We start from the raw sequence: 15,697 nt of genomic DNA, 5'->3' as shown, positions 1-15,697 counted from the left end.
TCCTAAGCTTTGTGGTCTTATGCCTCACATTTTTCCATGTTTTAGCTTTCAAGATTTCTCTTGCCGGGACGCAACTTGCAGAGTGACAAATTAGTGACACCAGATCTCCATAGATCTCATTTATACTTTTTGTTCGCAATGGCCTTTCGCTCGAGCTTACTTTTGAGGACGACAGCTCAACACGTTCCAATTTGGGAGGCGATTGAGGTGGTGAAACATCTTGAGCAATTGGTTCTGGCAGCACTTGTTGTTCCTCCTATTCTTTCAAGATCGGGAAAATAAAGTCCCAAATACCTTCTTCATCGTACTCTACATCTCCGCTTATGATGACCTTTCGATTGGCTGGATCGTAAAACTTATAACTCCTAGATCGAGCATCATAACCGACGAATATACACTTCGCACTCCCATCAGGAGCATATGCAATGCTTCCAAATACTCGCAAATGTGCAACGCCGGTTTTAATTCCACTCCATGCTTCTTAAGGAGTCAGGTGACACCCATTTCTGTTGGACACCGATTTATCAAATAAACTGAACAATCAACCGCTTCTTCCCATAACTCTTTGGGCAATTTCTTGCTCTTCAACATACTCTGGGACATGTTGAGAATTGTCCCGTTTCTCCATTCGGCAACTCCATTTTGTTGAGGTGTGTATGGAACCGTAAGAAGCCGACGGATTCCATTGTCTTCACAGTAAGCTTCGAACTCCTTTGAAGTAAATTCACCTCCTCTGTCGGATCTCATAGCCCCAATTTCAAATCCGCTTTCTTTCTCCACAAGGTATTTAAATTTCTTGAAACCGGAGAAGACATCCGATTTTTATTTCAAGAAATGCACCTATGTTTTACAACGAAAACCGTCGATAAATATAAAGAAATAGTTACTTCCACCATAAAAACTTGGCTTTAACGGTCCACAAACATATGTATGAACCAAGTCTAACGGTTTTGTGGCTCTCATCAATGTTTTCTTGAGAAAACTTTTTCTAAAATGTTTTCCAAGTAAACATCCTTCCCACAACTGATGCGGCTGGTCTATTCTCGGCAAACTTCTAACCATCTTTTGTTTAGACAATAACTTTAACCCTCCAAAATTTAGATGTCCATACCTAAGATGCCATAGCCATGATGAGTCTTTCACACGGGTTGTAGACATCTCACAAATCACAATATGTCATTTTGAATGTTCAGATAGAACATCTTATTTCGCGTCATTGGCACTTTGCAATTAGTTTTCTTCTCTTATATCTCTTATAAAAAAACTAAGATTCTCCGTATTCATTCTATAGCCTTTTTTTAACAGTTGTCCCAAACTTGATATATTCATTTTACGTTAGGACATGATAAACACTAGAAATAATTTGATGGCTTCCATTTTTTAACCGAATCAAAAAATTTCCAAGACCACTCTCCGGAATATTCGCTCCATTTCCAAACGTCACGTTGCCGAAAACTGATCAAGCTCCACGAACTTCTCCTTCGTGCCGCACATAAGGTTGCTTGCTCCCGTATCAAGCAGCCACGTACAATTTTCATCATAGTCACCTCCTTAATTTGCATGCCACGAACACGGTATGGTCTTCTTGATGTTCTTTCTTTACTAGCGTAGTTTGCTCTCTCCTCGACATTATTAAGAAGATCGACAGTCTGAAGCATAATGACCAAGCTTATGACAATTATAACGTTCAACTTGTGATTGGTCATCCCTTAGCCTATTATTGTTGCCCCATGAATTGTTTCCTCTGCCACGACCTCTTGTGGAGCTTAACCTCTAGCCCCTATGATCATCAATATTTTTCCCTCCTCTTCCTGCGTAGCAACCGCGTCCTTTTCCTCTGGCATTACTGCTAGCGCTTTCTCCTTTATCTTTCAAGTGAGCTTTGCTTGTAGAACTTGTTCTACTGCTCCCTCTTTACTTCTCTTTCTCATTCTTTTTTTATGGGCCTGTAACGATCCCATGAGATCGTCCACGATCATGGATTTGAGTCTTTGGACTCCTCAATTGTGGCGACGATATAGTCAATTTTTTGAAACGAGTGACCGTATTATTTTTTCGACGACACGACTATCGCTCATGATCTCACCATTTCTTCTTAGTTGATTAACAACTAAAATTCTTGAAAAATAATCTCTGATACTAATTTAGAATCTTTCATAGAGAGAGATTCAGACTCTCACCTCTTAAAATTTGCAACCGCACCTTCTTCACTTTGTCCACACGTTTGAAAGGATTTTGAAAAATCTCCCACGCCTGCTTTGAGTTAATGGCCCTTGATATCTTCTCTAATACCACTTTGTTGGAAATGATTGTTGTATTAAAGGCTCAATTTACTCACCAATCACGCAACTGGGCTTTTGTTACTTTTCAAAACTTTGGTTTGTACATGACCTTACAAACTCACACTCACCGACCTTACTAGTGACTACCCACTATGGGCGCTACTACCTTCCTATTTATCAAACCTGTTTTGAGGCATACTCAATTTTTTTAAGGCATGCTATATACTGCTAAAATAGGGTCACTAAATAAAAAACATCACCCCTTATCCATCCTTTTTGATAATTGCATAACTACCCTTACATAATTAGTGTTAATGATTATGATTAGATTTGATTAGCTAGGAATTTTAAGGATTGATTAAAAATAAAATTATTAGTGGTGAATTAGTAGATAAATCAAATTTATGTGAGAGAGTTGGGATTTTTGAGAGGAAGAAGAAGAAGTGAAAAAAAACTTGGGTTTTGAATTTTGAGATTTTAGTGATTTGAAGTGACCAAAATATGTTTTCTTCGTCACAAATAGCTTATGCGTCACAAATACTGTTTTTTCATTTATACTGAAAACCCTTTATGTGACATTCGTTTATGTAACAAAAGGTTTGTATTTATAAGGATTGAAGATGCCACAACCTTATTTTCAATGTATTAATGCGTTCTAAAATTGGCACATACGCAACGAATACACCCGTCGGTAATAAATTTTATGTATAATGGTTGAAGATGTCACAAGCAATCCTTATTTTCAACACATTAATGCGTTATAAAATTAGCGCATACGCAGCGGATACACCCGTCGTTAATAAATTTTATATATAACGGTTGAAGATGTCACGAACAATCTTATTTTCAACGTATTAATGCGTTATAAAATTGGCGCATAAGCAGCGAATACACCCGTCGTTAATATATGTATTTTCAACACGTAATAACATCGTGAACAATAATTATATGCTACGTATTATTATGTCTTATAATTGGGCGACGTTTATAATCGTGGAATATATATACTCAGTTTGCAACGCAGAGCTTCAAATTTTTCTGCCACGTAAGGGTCTCATTTGCAACGAGTTTGTTGATGTTTTGGGAAGGAATTATCCGTCGTATTACAAATTTATATGAGTAGGTTTCATATTTTTCATATTTACTCAGAAATTGTAATTCATCAAAGTTAGACTACTATATTTTTTGAAAAAAAGCAAATCATTAATAGAAAAGATCTACATTGTTCATTAAATGACACCACTAATTAAGAAAATTAAAATTCTAAACTGAAAAAAAGAAACGATACCACTACAAATTTCAAAAGTGAAACATAAAGCTAATTCTAAACTGAAGAAAAAACGATACCACTTTGAAACATAAAGCTAAAAAAAGAAACAGAGACGCACATCTCAATTGTTGGTCCCTTAACAATCATCTCAAGAGGTGCTTTGACGGTTCTCAGGAGTGCTTTGACAGTTTCCCTGCATTTCAAGCAACATTCTTCTCATATCCCTTGTGTCAGTTACCAGCTCCTGTATTGTGCGATTTTGCTCATTAACTCTTTCTTCAAGTTCCTTATTTCTCTTCTCTGCTTCATCTGCCCTCCTAAGAGCTTCGCCTAACTCCGCATCATATTCAATGCTAGACGAGCTAGGTTTTTCATACCCATGACCAAGACCCTTGACATAACCGGATCTTACACCTAGCACTTCCTCACATATTTGAGCATCGGTCAAGGGTGTTGAACCTTCAGGTGTAGGCGCAGCTCGGAGTTCAAGCGTTTTACCCTACACAATAATTAACAATAAATAGCAGAACATATGCTAAAACTAAATAATAACTCTCAGACAAAAAACTTAAAAGAAAATCACAACGAAAATCCTTGTATTACATAGTTTTCCTCCGCCGTATGACATGTCCAAATATCATTTTTGCAGTGGGTTAACTTGTAGAATTCAATTTGTTCAACAACTTCACCTGTTACTGGATCACACTGCAGGTTTCCCCACAAGAAAATTAGATACAGTATTAACCATAAACTTATAAAAGAGTAACAGAGAACACACAATTACCATTTCCTCTCTATAGCGGGCAAAAGGTTTTGACCCCGTACAATGAACGGTTGTATTCGCTTCTCGACTTTTTTTACCTTGAGTGCTACTTGTCTGCATTCAAATCCAAAGAAGACAGTTCAATGCAGATAAATACTACATAGATAAATACTGCAGATAAATGCTACTTGTCTGAATACCACCAATATGACTACCACAAATAAATCTTATAAATACAACAAGGATCGAACACCAATATTACCTGAAACTCATCAGACTCAAACCAAGTGCAAAGTTTCTCCCAATCCTCCTGCTTAACCTGATGATGCGGGTTCTCCCGTTCTGTTCCATCTTGTTTGTACTGCAGGTAGTGTTTGTGAAGTGTGCATCTAAACTGTCTGTACTCATTTGCTAGCATTGTTTTGACCGCCTTCTGAATGCGTACTACATGTAGATCAATAGTGAATTTTTCCTAAGTTCACAATCACCAAACAAATTTCTGTTAGCACCAGCAACAAAGAAACTACGCAAAGAGAGTTCTAATTAATAAAGCCGTAGTCTGTGCAAGAAGAACATAACAGTAGGGACATTAGAAGAACAGAGTAGTAGGAACACTAAAATGATTCAAAAGTACATGATTACCAATATGAGATCATAAAATTTCTTCAGATCTGATTTTCCAATTGACTTCCATTTGGGGGGAGTCGACCACGGTGCAAACTTTCTGACGATGATTCCTATTTCAGTTGGAATCTTTTTACCTGGTTTGATCGTTATTGTAGGCTTTTCGTTCTTTTTCCTTATGTGATCACTAAGCTTTGCATTAAGAGCATCTCCTCTTCCTACTTTGTTAATCTTTGGCAGATCTATTTTTCAAGAGATATGGGAGTTGGATAATACTGCGTCTGCCGAAAATGAACATAATAATTCCAAGGAAATAATTTGTAGGTATGTGATTAACTCAATTACTAGTGCATCACAACTGAGAGGCTGCGTGTGATGTGCGAGGGGGTCTAACTCCACCTGGTGCCATTATCCCTTGATTAAAATTGGCAGTACTCCTGATATTGAAACACAAAAAGTAGATGATCAACAAACTGAAAGGAAAATAAACCAAAAACATCAAGGTTAACAAGAAAGAACAGTAGACACTCAAAAATCAAATTAATAAAAGAACCAAAAATAACAAAAAAGAAAACCGGAGACTAAAAATCAAAAATTGAAAAAAAAAATTAAAGAGAAACTTTGATAAATCACCACAAGGTTTTTTTTCCTCAAGTTTTCAGCACAAAAAACTCTCCCAAACACGAGTTTTGAGTCACTGATCACAAACCCAAAACAGATCTCTGTTTTGGTAGGAGAGACTAGGGATACTGATAGTTAGGATAAGAGATTAGAGATACTCATTTGCACTTACAATAATTAAGATGAAGAGAAATAATTGAAGATCAAAATCAAAGGTTAAGACGGTTACCTCTTTCAAGTTCAGGTTTAGGGTTTTGTACTTGAGTGTTTTTTTGTTATACATGAAAAGAGGTTTTGTTTCAGTATAAAAGGGAAACGTGATCAGTTATCCGAAGATAATGGCCACAATCTAGAACAAATGAAAATTTTGGCGGACTTTTTGAAATATCATGAAAATTTTGGCGGAATATATTTTTTCTTTTGGCGGACTAGTAAAAGACTTTTTCCACGATTAAAAAGATTTTATGCCCAATATTCAGTAAGTAAAAATAAAAACATTAAATTAAATCTATATATATTTCCAATATATTGCCAGTATATACAATCTAAATATAGTTAAATATTAAGTGCACATCTAACGAAGTGCAGTAGGAGGGCACCTGTTTGACTTAAAAATTCATCTCATCTTTACTAGTAATTAGTACTTTTAGGGGAAAAAATCAACATAATACTTTTCAGAACATGAAAACGAGTACCTGACCTTTTAGACATCTTGGGTGGGGGGAATCCAACAATTAACAACATTAGATACAGTAATGAGATGTGGTCCATAGTTTCCTTCGACCTCCATCACATAAGCAATCAGTGCCATTACCTGTTTGTGCAGATAATCCATCAAAATTCCATATCCTAGCAATTATTTTAACTGTTTAAACAAAGGGTTTCTAGTAGATTAACTCCCAAAAAGATGGAACAAAATTTCCATATCACTACAGGAAATATTATCATCTCCACAATCTCTTGATCAATCAAAGATACAGGATGCAAATAATGCAATCATGTTCAGTACCACTGTCAGTGCACTCTTTGTCACGTATGGGAAAATCATGTGCACTAATGTGTCATACAAGTTCAAAAAATGATATGTATATAAAAATATAAGGGAAGAAACACAACAAAACTTCTTCATTTGTTTAACAGTGAGATCATGGTTCTGCTTTTTCGCAGCATTGGAATTTTCCCAGCATGAGTGAGCTGATTATTCAACCTAGGCATGAATTTATATTGATATATGCAAGTGAAGAAGATATTAAGTTAAGATTCTTAAGAATGACTAAGAGAATGAGTAAAACCTTTTCACCAGGTACAATATTAGCAAGATTTCTAGACTTCTCAATGATTGGAACTACGGTTGGATCGGGGTTTTGCCTGCTTCCCTTTACCATTTAGTTTACCTGAAACATCAAAATCTTTGCACGAACCCAAATAAGCATCACAGGCATTGGCAAGAAAAGCTACGACATAATAGAAAGGTAACACCGAGTAATTGTTAAAATCTTCAGATCAAAAAGAAATACAAGATTTTTCTCTGTACCATTTCTCCCGTACTTCATTACAAGATCAGTGGACTCTTGAAAATTCGATCTCCGAAGGAGGAGGCTAACACTTTAACAGCGGCAATTCCAATTCCATATCCAGCTATGTCCTGAAGTCTGGAATCAAATGGAGCACTATTAGTCACATGATACTACACAAGCAAGGAAGCACCAGAAGAAGAGCAAGAACATTACTGGAAATGTCCAATGGAAATGCCAAACTCTCTGACCAATCTGTCGATCTGAACAAATCCACACTCAGGTGTACCAAAATATGTGCCCCTTGTCCATATGGGAAGAAAGTACGTTTAACTGCAAAGCCGGTACAGTTCTCCACTATTACAGATACTTTCTTTATGGCTTTGCCAACTATCATGAGATCAAGAATTACTTGGGCAGAAGTCGTATCCGTGCAAACGATTTCCAACAGAGACATCACATGAGCAGGACTGTTCATGAGAAAGTGTCTTATAAGCAAATGACAAACACTGTTGACAGCTCAAATACATGATATATAAAGAATGAAACTAAACATAAAAAAGAAGTGGTTCATCTTTTTGTAGCTTGAAGAGGGACATCAAATACAAATGTTCAAGTTCAACAGATCACCATATGACCCATATGAAATTGAGAAGGCGCTCTCTTTTTTTTTTTATTCTATGCCTTTCCCATTGATTTATTGTTTCTTAGATGATATTCACATTACAGATCTAAATGCCAAGTTGTAGTCAAGTTAGAGCTAAGCAGATCAACAGAGTCAAACCTATGCTCATGCTCTCAAGAGTCTATTTGCATTCATAACCCAAATTTACGTAGTTCTGTTCGACAAGAAAGAAACTACAGGGAAACTGAAGTAGTAAAGAGACCTGAAAAAATATACCCGCACAGTGCGATCTTGATTTGTATTTCAGTGGTACTGAAATTAGTACCTTCAAAACCAAGGAAATCATTTAAACTTACAAAAAGAAATACTAACCCTGAACCATCTTTTGCAAAGCCTCAATAGCTATCTTACTTGGAATCAGATGAATACTAACACTCATCTCAATGAATCAGATGCCACAAATACTGGTCCTTGTCATTACTTTGGAAACTATCGTCTGTTCTCGTCTTAACCCTTCAACAATAGTTCTAGTTGCAATATCCTAAACACAAAATAAAAACTTTTCAGAAAAAAAAATAAACAATGGTCAATGGCAAAAATGAAGCAAAAAACTGAATAAAACAAACATTTTTCTACCTTGTTAGTAACGATTCCAGAGAGTAAAGCATTTGCATCAGTAAGAAGCACTGCATCAACTCTTCGAGCAGCCATCCTTCGGCAAACATCAGAAACAGTCGTTCCTTCAGCTATAGTTAATGCTTTCGATAATCCGTCCTTTCTCCACCAACAGACCTTATTCATCAAAACATAAATCCAATAAAAACACAATAAATGAATCATTGAAATAGCATTTTAGGGATTGAATCAACAAACGTACGATTGATGAGGCGGAGAAGATGGTTTTGTAGAGTTCCCATTGATGCCGTTGCTAATCCATCAGCCGAGAACAAGAAAACAAGAGAATAAGCCACTAATTGGACGTGGTGATTTTATCTTCTATTCCTTGCCGAAGGGATTGGACGTTACACAACACATAATCCCCCAATGCAATAGCAACAAATCGCCCATCTGAATATGACCTAAAATTCAAATTTCAACGCAACACTCACCACATGTAGAACTTTACCAGATTATCAGTTTAGATACAAATTTTGATTGAATACAATAAAAGAAAAATCCCCACCAGCGAATTTTGATTGAATACAAATTTGAATTGACTAAAATCTGATTGAATTTTGATAGTTAACTACATCCCAACCTGCAAGATATCAAAATTTAATCAATTTAAATACAAATAAAAGAAAAATACAACTACCGAACAGCTTCAATTCAATCAAAATAAAGCGAAACAATAATAATTCAAAAACTTACCTGTCGAAGAGAAACAGAGAGAAACCTTGAAATAGGGAAATTAGACGATTGAGAAAGAAGTAATGAGTTAAGAGGGTAAAGAATCGTTCGATGAAGTGAGTTAATGGGAGCGAGACCAGCTGAATCGTCTTCTTCGGAAACTGATCTGTTGGTGATTTTATTAGATCTAGTAATTTGTTTTTGTTGATTAGAGCAACAGAGAAGTCTTGCTAATTTTTTTCGTTGGCGATGCATCTCTCACTTTCTCTACTTCTCGATCTCTCGGACTTCCATTGTTTTTCTCTCTGGACTAAACATTACACCGAGCATATGGAAGTGTGAAGAAGCGGACACGTATACCGGTTAGGACATAAGTGTCGTTAATAACAAGGGATCATTCTTGATCTCCTCTTATACATGGCCCGTCCCCGATGCTACACGTAGCAATAGTGTCTTTGGTGTTGTCCGAGAGAAAAACATTTGTCGGGCTCAATGTTTTAAAGGTTGTACAAGTAATTAGAGCAACTGCAGTGGTGCGATCAAAACCAAAGATCAAGGATCAAAAAAAAGATCAAATTTTGGATTTAGTCCGTGTTGTCACGTAACGGTGGCGATTAAAATTTGGTCGCGCGTAATTTAAAGATCCGCCCCAAAAAAATTTCATCGGGCGTATCTCAAATGTCCGCCCAATCAATCACCAGACGGACTTTAAGTTTACGCCTGTCAACAGGCGTACTTTAAGTTTACGCCTCATTTTTTTTTTTTTTTTAATTTGAATTTTCATCGGGCGTAATTTAAATCTCCGCCCGGGCGTAATTTAAATCTCCGCCCGTTAACAAGCGTACTTTAAATTTACGCCCAGTAACAAACGTACTTTAAATTTACGCCCGACTATATTAGGATTTGGTATTTGGTCGCGACCAAATATGGTCTGGAATTTGATCTTTGGCTGGGATTTGATCTTTACTCCGTCCCACTGCGTCACGATCTCATCCCAAATTTTTGGTTATACTCGCCCACTGTGGATGCTCTTAATGCACAACTTGTGCTATGGGCTCAATGTTTTAGAGGTCGTACAAGTACCTAATGCCTAACTTAGAACTGGTTTTCGGGCACCACTATTTTTTTTTGGACCATTGTTTCTTTTTGGGAAAGATGTTTGAAGTAAAATTAGGTCACTCCTTATCTATATATTTATCTTAATACCAAAATTATCTTTTTCAATTAAGTTAGTGTAATAATTAGTTGAATCATTAGTTAATATAATTAATGATTAGTGTAAGATTAAATCAAAAAAAATTAAATCAATATATAGGTTTTCGGAGAAAAGTTTGGTTAGAAGAAAAAAATTGCGACATAACCAAACCTTGATTCGGTTAGGAAAAAAAAAAGCGCGACGTTATCGAACCTTAGTTCGGTTAGGAAAAAAAATTGTGAAGTTACCAAACCTTAGTTCGGTTAGGAAAAAAGAATTGCAAAGTTACCAAACCTTGGTTCGGTTAGGACAAAAATTGTGAAGTTACCAAACCTTAGATCGGTTAGGAAAAAAAAATTGCAAAGTTACCAAACCATAGTTCGGTTAGGAAAAAAATTTGCGAAGTTACCAAACCTTAGTTCGGTTCGGAATTTTTTTTTACGAAACAACCGAACTGTTCTTCAGTTCCAGCAAGTTCGGCTAGTTCGAAAAAGTTTTTTCACAAAATTCCTAACCGAACTTACTACTGTTACTTCCATTTTCAACCTATTTTGATGACTACTACTCAAAATTTTCAATCAAAAACGAATTAGAAGTAATGGGTTTATGGGAATGGACGAGTTTGTTTACAAAAGATTGATAATCGACGATAAAAATTCAATGAATCGACAACGATGAAAATTTAATGATTTTGATTAGATTTGTATATGATCAGGTTTAGATGATCATAAATTGATGAAGAAGAGCAGAAGAAGAAGAAGAAGTGGTAGAGTTATAAGTAAAAGGGTAAACTAGTCATCTCCACCTTTTAGGACACCCCTTATAACTATAGGGCAGGTGGCCTAATCAAATCATGGTCCCCAAGAAAAAAAGTGGTGCCAAAAAAATCATTCATAACTTATGCTAGTTAGATATATGTATCTAAAATTACGCAAGGGCACGTGCCCCTTGTTCAATAATCCGACATTGCCTAGGCTAACCTAGGTTGTGTGATTAATAAACTTTCGGCGTCTTATGCTTGTAGGTCGGTTGTCGAGGTTAGTTAGGCCCGTAAATTTCTATCATTGTATCATATATCAGAGCCAAACCCCACTCAATATTATGCGTGTCCGTCCGTCGATGTGTCATAATTTGGATTTATGTATGCTACTCATGTTTGGATTCCGTGTCATTTTGTCTTCTTTTCTTCAGAACCAGACCCCACTCAACGCTATCCGTGTTCGTCTATCTATATGTTCATTTCCGTGTCATCCCGTCTTCTTTTCTTCAGAGCCATACCCCCCACTCAATGCTATCCGTGTCCGTCTACCCATGTGTCAATGATTTGATTTGCGTATATCACTCATGTCCGTGGCTTCCGTGACATTCTGAGCTTCTGTATCATTCTGTCTGTTATAGATGTATTTTTGTTAGGTAAGATGTTTTAGTCGGGTCATAAACGTGTTTGTCCGTCTGTGTGTCCGTGATTTGCGTTACGACTCTGTTTGTGACTTTCGCGTCATTCTATCTGTTATAGATGTACTTTTGTTGGGTAAGATATTTTAGTCAAGTCATAAATGTACTTGTGTTAGTCAGCTATATATATCCAAAATTATGTGAGGGCACCTGCCCCTAAGGGATTTGGTTAGGTAGAATAGAAGAACAAATTTCTAAGATCTTTTAAAGGATAACACTGTTCATAGGAGGGTTGGTGCCCCTGGAACAATGACTGTCTCTATTAGGGTTTTTATCCAATTACTATATTCCAAGACGAACGCAAACAAGTGAATTTAGGCGATTGCAACAAATTGAGTGATTGTAGTCAAACACAGATACTTCATTTGTAATAAATTAAGAGCAATTTAGAGATATTAGATAAAACATTGATCAAATATGAACATATTCGAGTAAATTGAAAACAACGCATATTTATAGCCATATATATAACGATAGTAAAAAGGCCTTGCACACAAGACGAAAATAAAATTATACTTAAAAAGAGATGGGGCGAGTTCTTTTTCTCTTTTCATGGAGAAAATAAAATTATACTTAAAAAAGATAAACAAGACGAAACCAGTTTGATTTTGAGCAGACTATTTTATATTCAAAGTTGTCTTCCAAATTCTACACTTTTACCCAATTTCTTTAATTTTTACTCGAACTTGTTCAAATTTGTTGTCATTTTCTATTAATCCTACAATTTCCCTGTAAACATCCAATCTCACTGCATAGCGACATTGATTTGTCCAATTTGGGTCCTTCGTCTTTCTCTAGTAATATACAGAGTGTAGAAATTCTGTTTGGTTAACACTCTGTACACGTTAATTAACTGTTATTGTCAGTTAGAACTGTAACCAATTGTATTCTCAGTTTCTGTTACTCTAGGATTGTTACACGTGTTGAGCATCTGAGTACTCTCTGTAATCACTGAGGGATTATTGTTTCTTTAGTGTAACTATTTCACACCTTGAAAGTTGTAATCTTGTTCGATGGCTAAATATATTCCATGCACTAATGACGCCTTAAAATCAATTTTTTCTTTCTATTTTATCATATTCATCTATTTTTCTTTAAAAACTTCGAAACAACTTTCAACTTGTTGCTATTAAAGTATCGGTACCGATCACAATAATTCAATTTGATGTAATCAAACATGGGGACTAAAATGTACTCCATGTACTAACCCTCAAAATCAATTTTATTTTTCTACTTCATCATGTTCGATCGATTTTATTTTTAATTTATTGCAATTAAAGTATCAAATTTGGATTACAATAATTCACTTTGATGCAACCACGCGCAAGAACTCAAGAGGATTGAGTTTTCAATATCTTCGATTTTTATTCGAATTCGTTCAAGTTTGATGTCATTTTTTTAATCCTACGATTTTACCTTAAAAATCATCTAATTTCACCACATAATTATATTGATTTGTCCAGTTCGAGTTCTTCGTCTATCCCCCACTGTGAAATTGGTCATCTTGTATGGTGATTAAAAACCATTCCATGACCAATACCCAAATTTTGGTTTCTATTTCATCAAATTCGATCGATTTTTCCTAAAAATATTCTATTTGCTTTCAAATTATTTCTATTAAGTATTAAATTTTTATTTTAGTCATAGTTCCCAAATACCGTAAAAGCCGTCATTTTGTTAAGACGTATGTTTTTCTGATCGGTGAATATTAAAAATTTATAAGAAAAAGCCTTCGAGAAGAAGGCTAATAGAGTTAATGAGAACAAAAGTTACAACCCAAACAACATAGCAAGCTAAGAAGGCTAGAACTGAATAAGCAAATTTTGACTATTAGGAGATGTTTCCACGTGATATCAAACTGCTCACTAAGTCTGAAAAAACGTGCATAACCACTCATATTCATTAATGAAATTTTTATTGAATCGAAAGTAAAAAAAAAAAAAACAAATCTGCCCCCAAAAATTTATAGATACGTTGTTATGAAAATTTACATTAGACGCAACATGAGAAAATACTGAAAAATATATTGACATCCTGGTTGTTAAGAACTTCTCCATCTCCCTAATTACCAGTTGCTTACAACTCGAAATCATGCTCATGAAATCAAATAGTATCGTTTACATGACTGAGATCGGTTGCATTTTTCTACAAGAGGGTAGAACCTAAGATTACCCTATATCCACTGTCACTTGGCCAAGTCGATCCATAAAAGTTATAAACAAGGATCCTTGGCCTTTTGTGATCGTGCCATGTCCTCTAAATTAAGCCTAACTTAAAAAAGAAATTTCTTTATCCACTCCGTATGCTTTGTCTTTAAAATATTTTCTTTCCTCATCTAGTCATCTCCATTTGTATTTTAGGACTAGATTTGTATCTTATGTAGATTGTGAAGATCTTATATAAAAATATTATTGCCGACATAACACTAGAATGGGAGGGAAGCTTTTCGCTAAAACAAAATTAGAGTTATGTTTTGGAGGTAAAAATTTCGGCGCAAATGTAGTTATTAAAAAATCCCACCAAAAAACAGGTAAAAAATTCCATCTCTATCTCGTGTTATCAACATGTGTCGATAAGTCCGATAAGTTATATTCTTTTTGTTTTTACTTTTGATGAAGCAATAAGTTCTCATCTCAAACGATTCTCTTCCGTTCTCTTTCTCAAAATTAAAGAAAAACTTCTTCCAAAATTCTACAACAAGGATTCAACATTTTAGTGTCGTTTCTCCGCTGCAAGACCGCTATAGCATTCTTTCTTCTACTGCTCGAGCACCATCACCATGGCACCACCTCAATCATTCAAATCCATAAATCTGTAAGAACTAAACTCTGTAGTTTTTTTTTTTTTTGTATTTAATTCTGTTGTAAGGTGTGGGTTTTGTTTCAATTCGGCGTTTAGTCAGTTAACGTGTTCTAATTTGGTGTTTAGATTGAATATTTTTAGGGGTTTGTTTCAGTAAGGGTTTTGACATTTCGGGCTATAGTTGTGATTGAGTTTGTTGGAATTTATATCGGAATTGCAATGAAAAGATTCATATGTATTAGCTCGGTCACAGATCCAACTTGCCTCTAGACACAATGGATTTTTCTTACATTAACACCTGTAAATAATTTTTCTAGTTTTCATGAGTTAAGAAAATAAGGAATAAAAAAGAGAATTTTTATTTTTATTTTCAAATCAAAAAAAGGGGGAAGACTAATTTTTATAGGTAGGAAATGGAGGTTGATTTGCTCAATGATTATATATTAGGAGATAATATATGAGAGTCTATATTTAGGAGATATGCACATTAAGTTGTGAGAGTTATATTAGGAAAGTGTCTATGTTTAGAGTTTGATCTTAGTTAGGAAAGTACATTGAGTGGTCGTCAAGTTTGTGAACAATATAAATAGGTTGTTGATCCATGAAAATTGATACACCGAATTATTATCAATGTAGTCTTTTATGCTTCCGCGTTTATGCTCTCCTCTCTCTTGATTGATCCTTAACATGGTATCAGAGCCAGGTGAGAGGGAGAGAGGAGAGCGAGAGAAAGTTAGAGAGTTTTCGTTTTAGGGTTTATAAAAAAAAAAAAATTGCTGCGAAGAAGACATTAGAGTTTGGAGAAAAAAAAAAGAAGTTGCGTTTGGTTTTGCTGCGAAGAGAGCATAAGCAAGTCATGTTCGTGTGAAGGAAAATAAGGACTTGATACAAGCTAGGTGAAGACGTGATGTTGCTGTTAAAAATTGTTTCTGCTCATACCAAGGGTTACGAGGAGTCTTTGAAACAAACAAGAAGAAGAAAAGTGGTAAAGTGCATTTGTTATGACTGCTTTTGGATGCACAAGAAACTACACTTCTGAACGAGTTTTAGAATCCGAGAGGTCAGCTGGATATCTTTGCAGAAGAGAAGTTACGTTGTGGAGTTTGAAGATGAGGTTCGAATTGTTCGTGTGTTTCTGACTCGAGAGAACTCATTAACAAATCGAGAAGAGGTCAGAGTTTTTGTGTTGGAGATTA

The 15,697-nt window shown here is 35.5% G+C and overlaps 1 protein-coding gene across 3 annotated transcripts; it reads right to left on the bottom strand.

The window, feature by feature from the left end:
* Positions 1 to 3,469: 3,469 nt before the first annotated feature.
* Positions 3,470 to 9,406, bottom strand: LOC113328244. 3 transcript variants are annotated; one of them, XM_026575354.1, is made up of 12 exons: positions 9,071 to 9,406; positions 8,883 to 8,957; positions 8,577 to 8,778; positions 8,336 to 8,491; positions 7,291 to 8,240; positions 7,095 to 7,212; positions 6,853 to 6,969; positions 4,958 to 5,376; positions 4,578 to 4,787; positions 4,337 to 4,429; positions 4,156 to 4,257; positions 3,470 to 4,051 (listed from the first exon to the last, which is right to left on the bottom strand). In XM_026575354.1, the coding sequence occupies exons 9-12, from the start codon at positions 4,731 to 4,733 to the stop codon at positions 3,701 to 3,703; spliced, it is 702 nt and encodes a 233-aa protein (XP_026431139.1). In that variant the 5' UTR covers positions 4,734 to 4,787; positions 4,958 to 5,376; positions 6,853 to 6,969; positions 7,095 to 7,212; positions 7,291 to 8,240; positions 8,336 to 8,491; positions 8,577 to 8,778; positions 8,883 to 8,957; positions 9,071 to 9,406; the 3' UTR covers positions 3,470 to 3,700. The 3 variants fall into 3 exon arrangements, with proteins under 3 accessions (XP_026431139.1, XP_026431138.1, XP_026431137.1); XM_026575353.1 differs by lacking the exons at positions 8,883 to 8,957; positions 9,071 to 9,406 and adding an exon at positions 6,261 to 6,374 and having other exon boundaries at positions 8,577 to 8,832; XM_026575352.1 differs by lacking the exons at positions 8,336 to 8,491; positions 8,577 to 8,778; positions 8,883 to 8,957; positions 9,071 to 9,406 and adding an exon at positions 6,261 to 6,374 and having other exon boundaries at positions 7,291 to 7,544; positions 7,859 to 7,961.
* Positions 9,407 to 15,697: the final 6,291 nt, after the last annotated feature.

Source organism: Papaver somniferum, unplaced genomic scaffold (assembly GCF_003573695.1).
Source record: "Papaver somniferum cultivar HN1 unplaced genomic scaffold, ASM357369v1 unplaced-scaffold_107, whole genome shotgun sequence".
Lineage (NCBI taxonomy): Eukaryota > Viridiplantae > Streptophyta > Magnoliopsida > Ranunculales > Papaveraceae > Papaver > Papaver somniferum.
The sequence above is the reverse complement of the archived record's forward strand: the minus strand, read 5'-3'. Positions and strand labels throughout refer to the sequence as shown.

What these genes read in the sequence shown, in the direction of transcription:
- LOC113328244 (XM_026575354.1), bottom strand. Translation starts at nt 4,733, where the DNA reads ATGCTAGCAAATGAGTACAGACAGTTTAGATGCACACTTCACAAACAC. An exon ending in CCCGCTATAGAGAGGAAATG is followed by an intron (nt 4,258 to 4,336) that starts GTAATTGTGTGT and finishes GGAAACCTGCAG; the next exon opens with TGTGATCCAGTAACAGGTGA. An exon ending in ATACGGCGGAGGAAAACTAT is followed by an intron (nt 4,052 to 4,155) that starts GTAATACAAGGA and finishes ATTATTGTGTAG; the next exon opens with GGTAAAACGCTTGAACTCCG.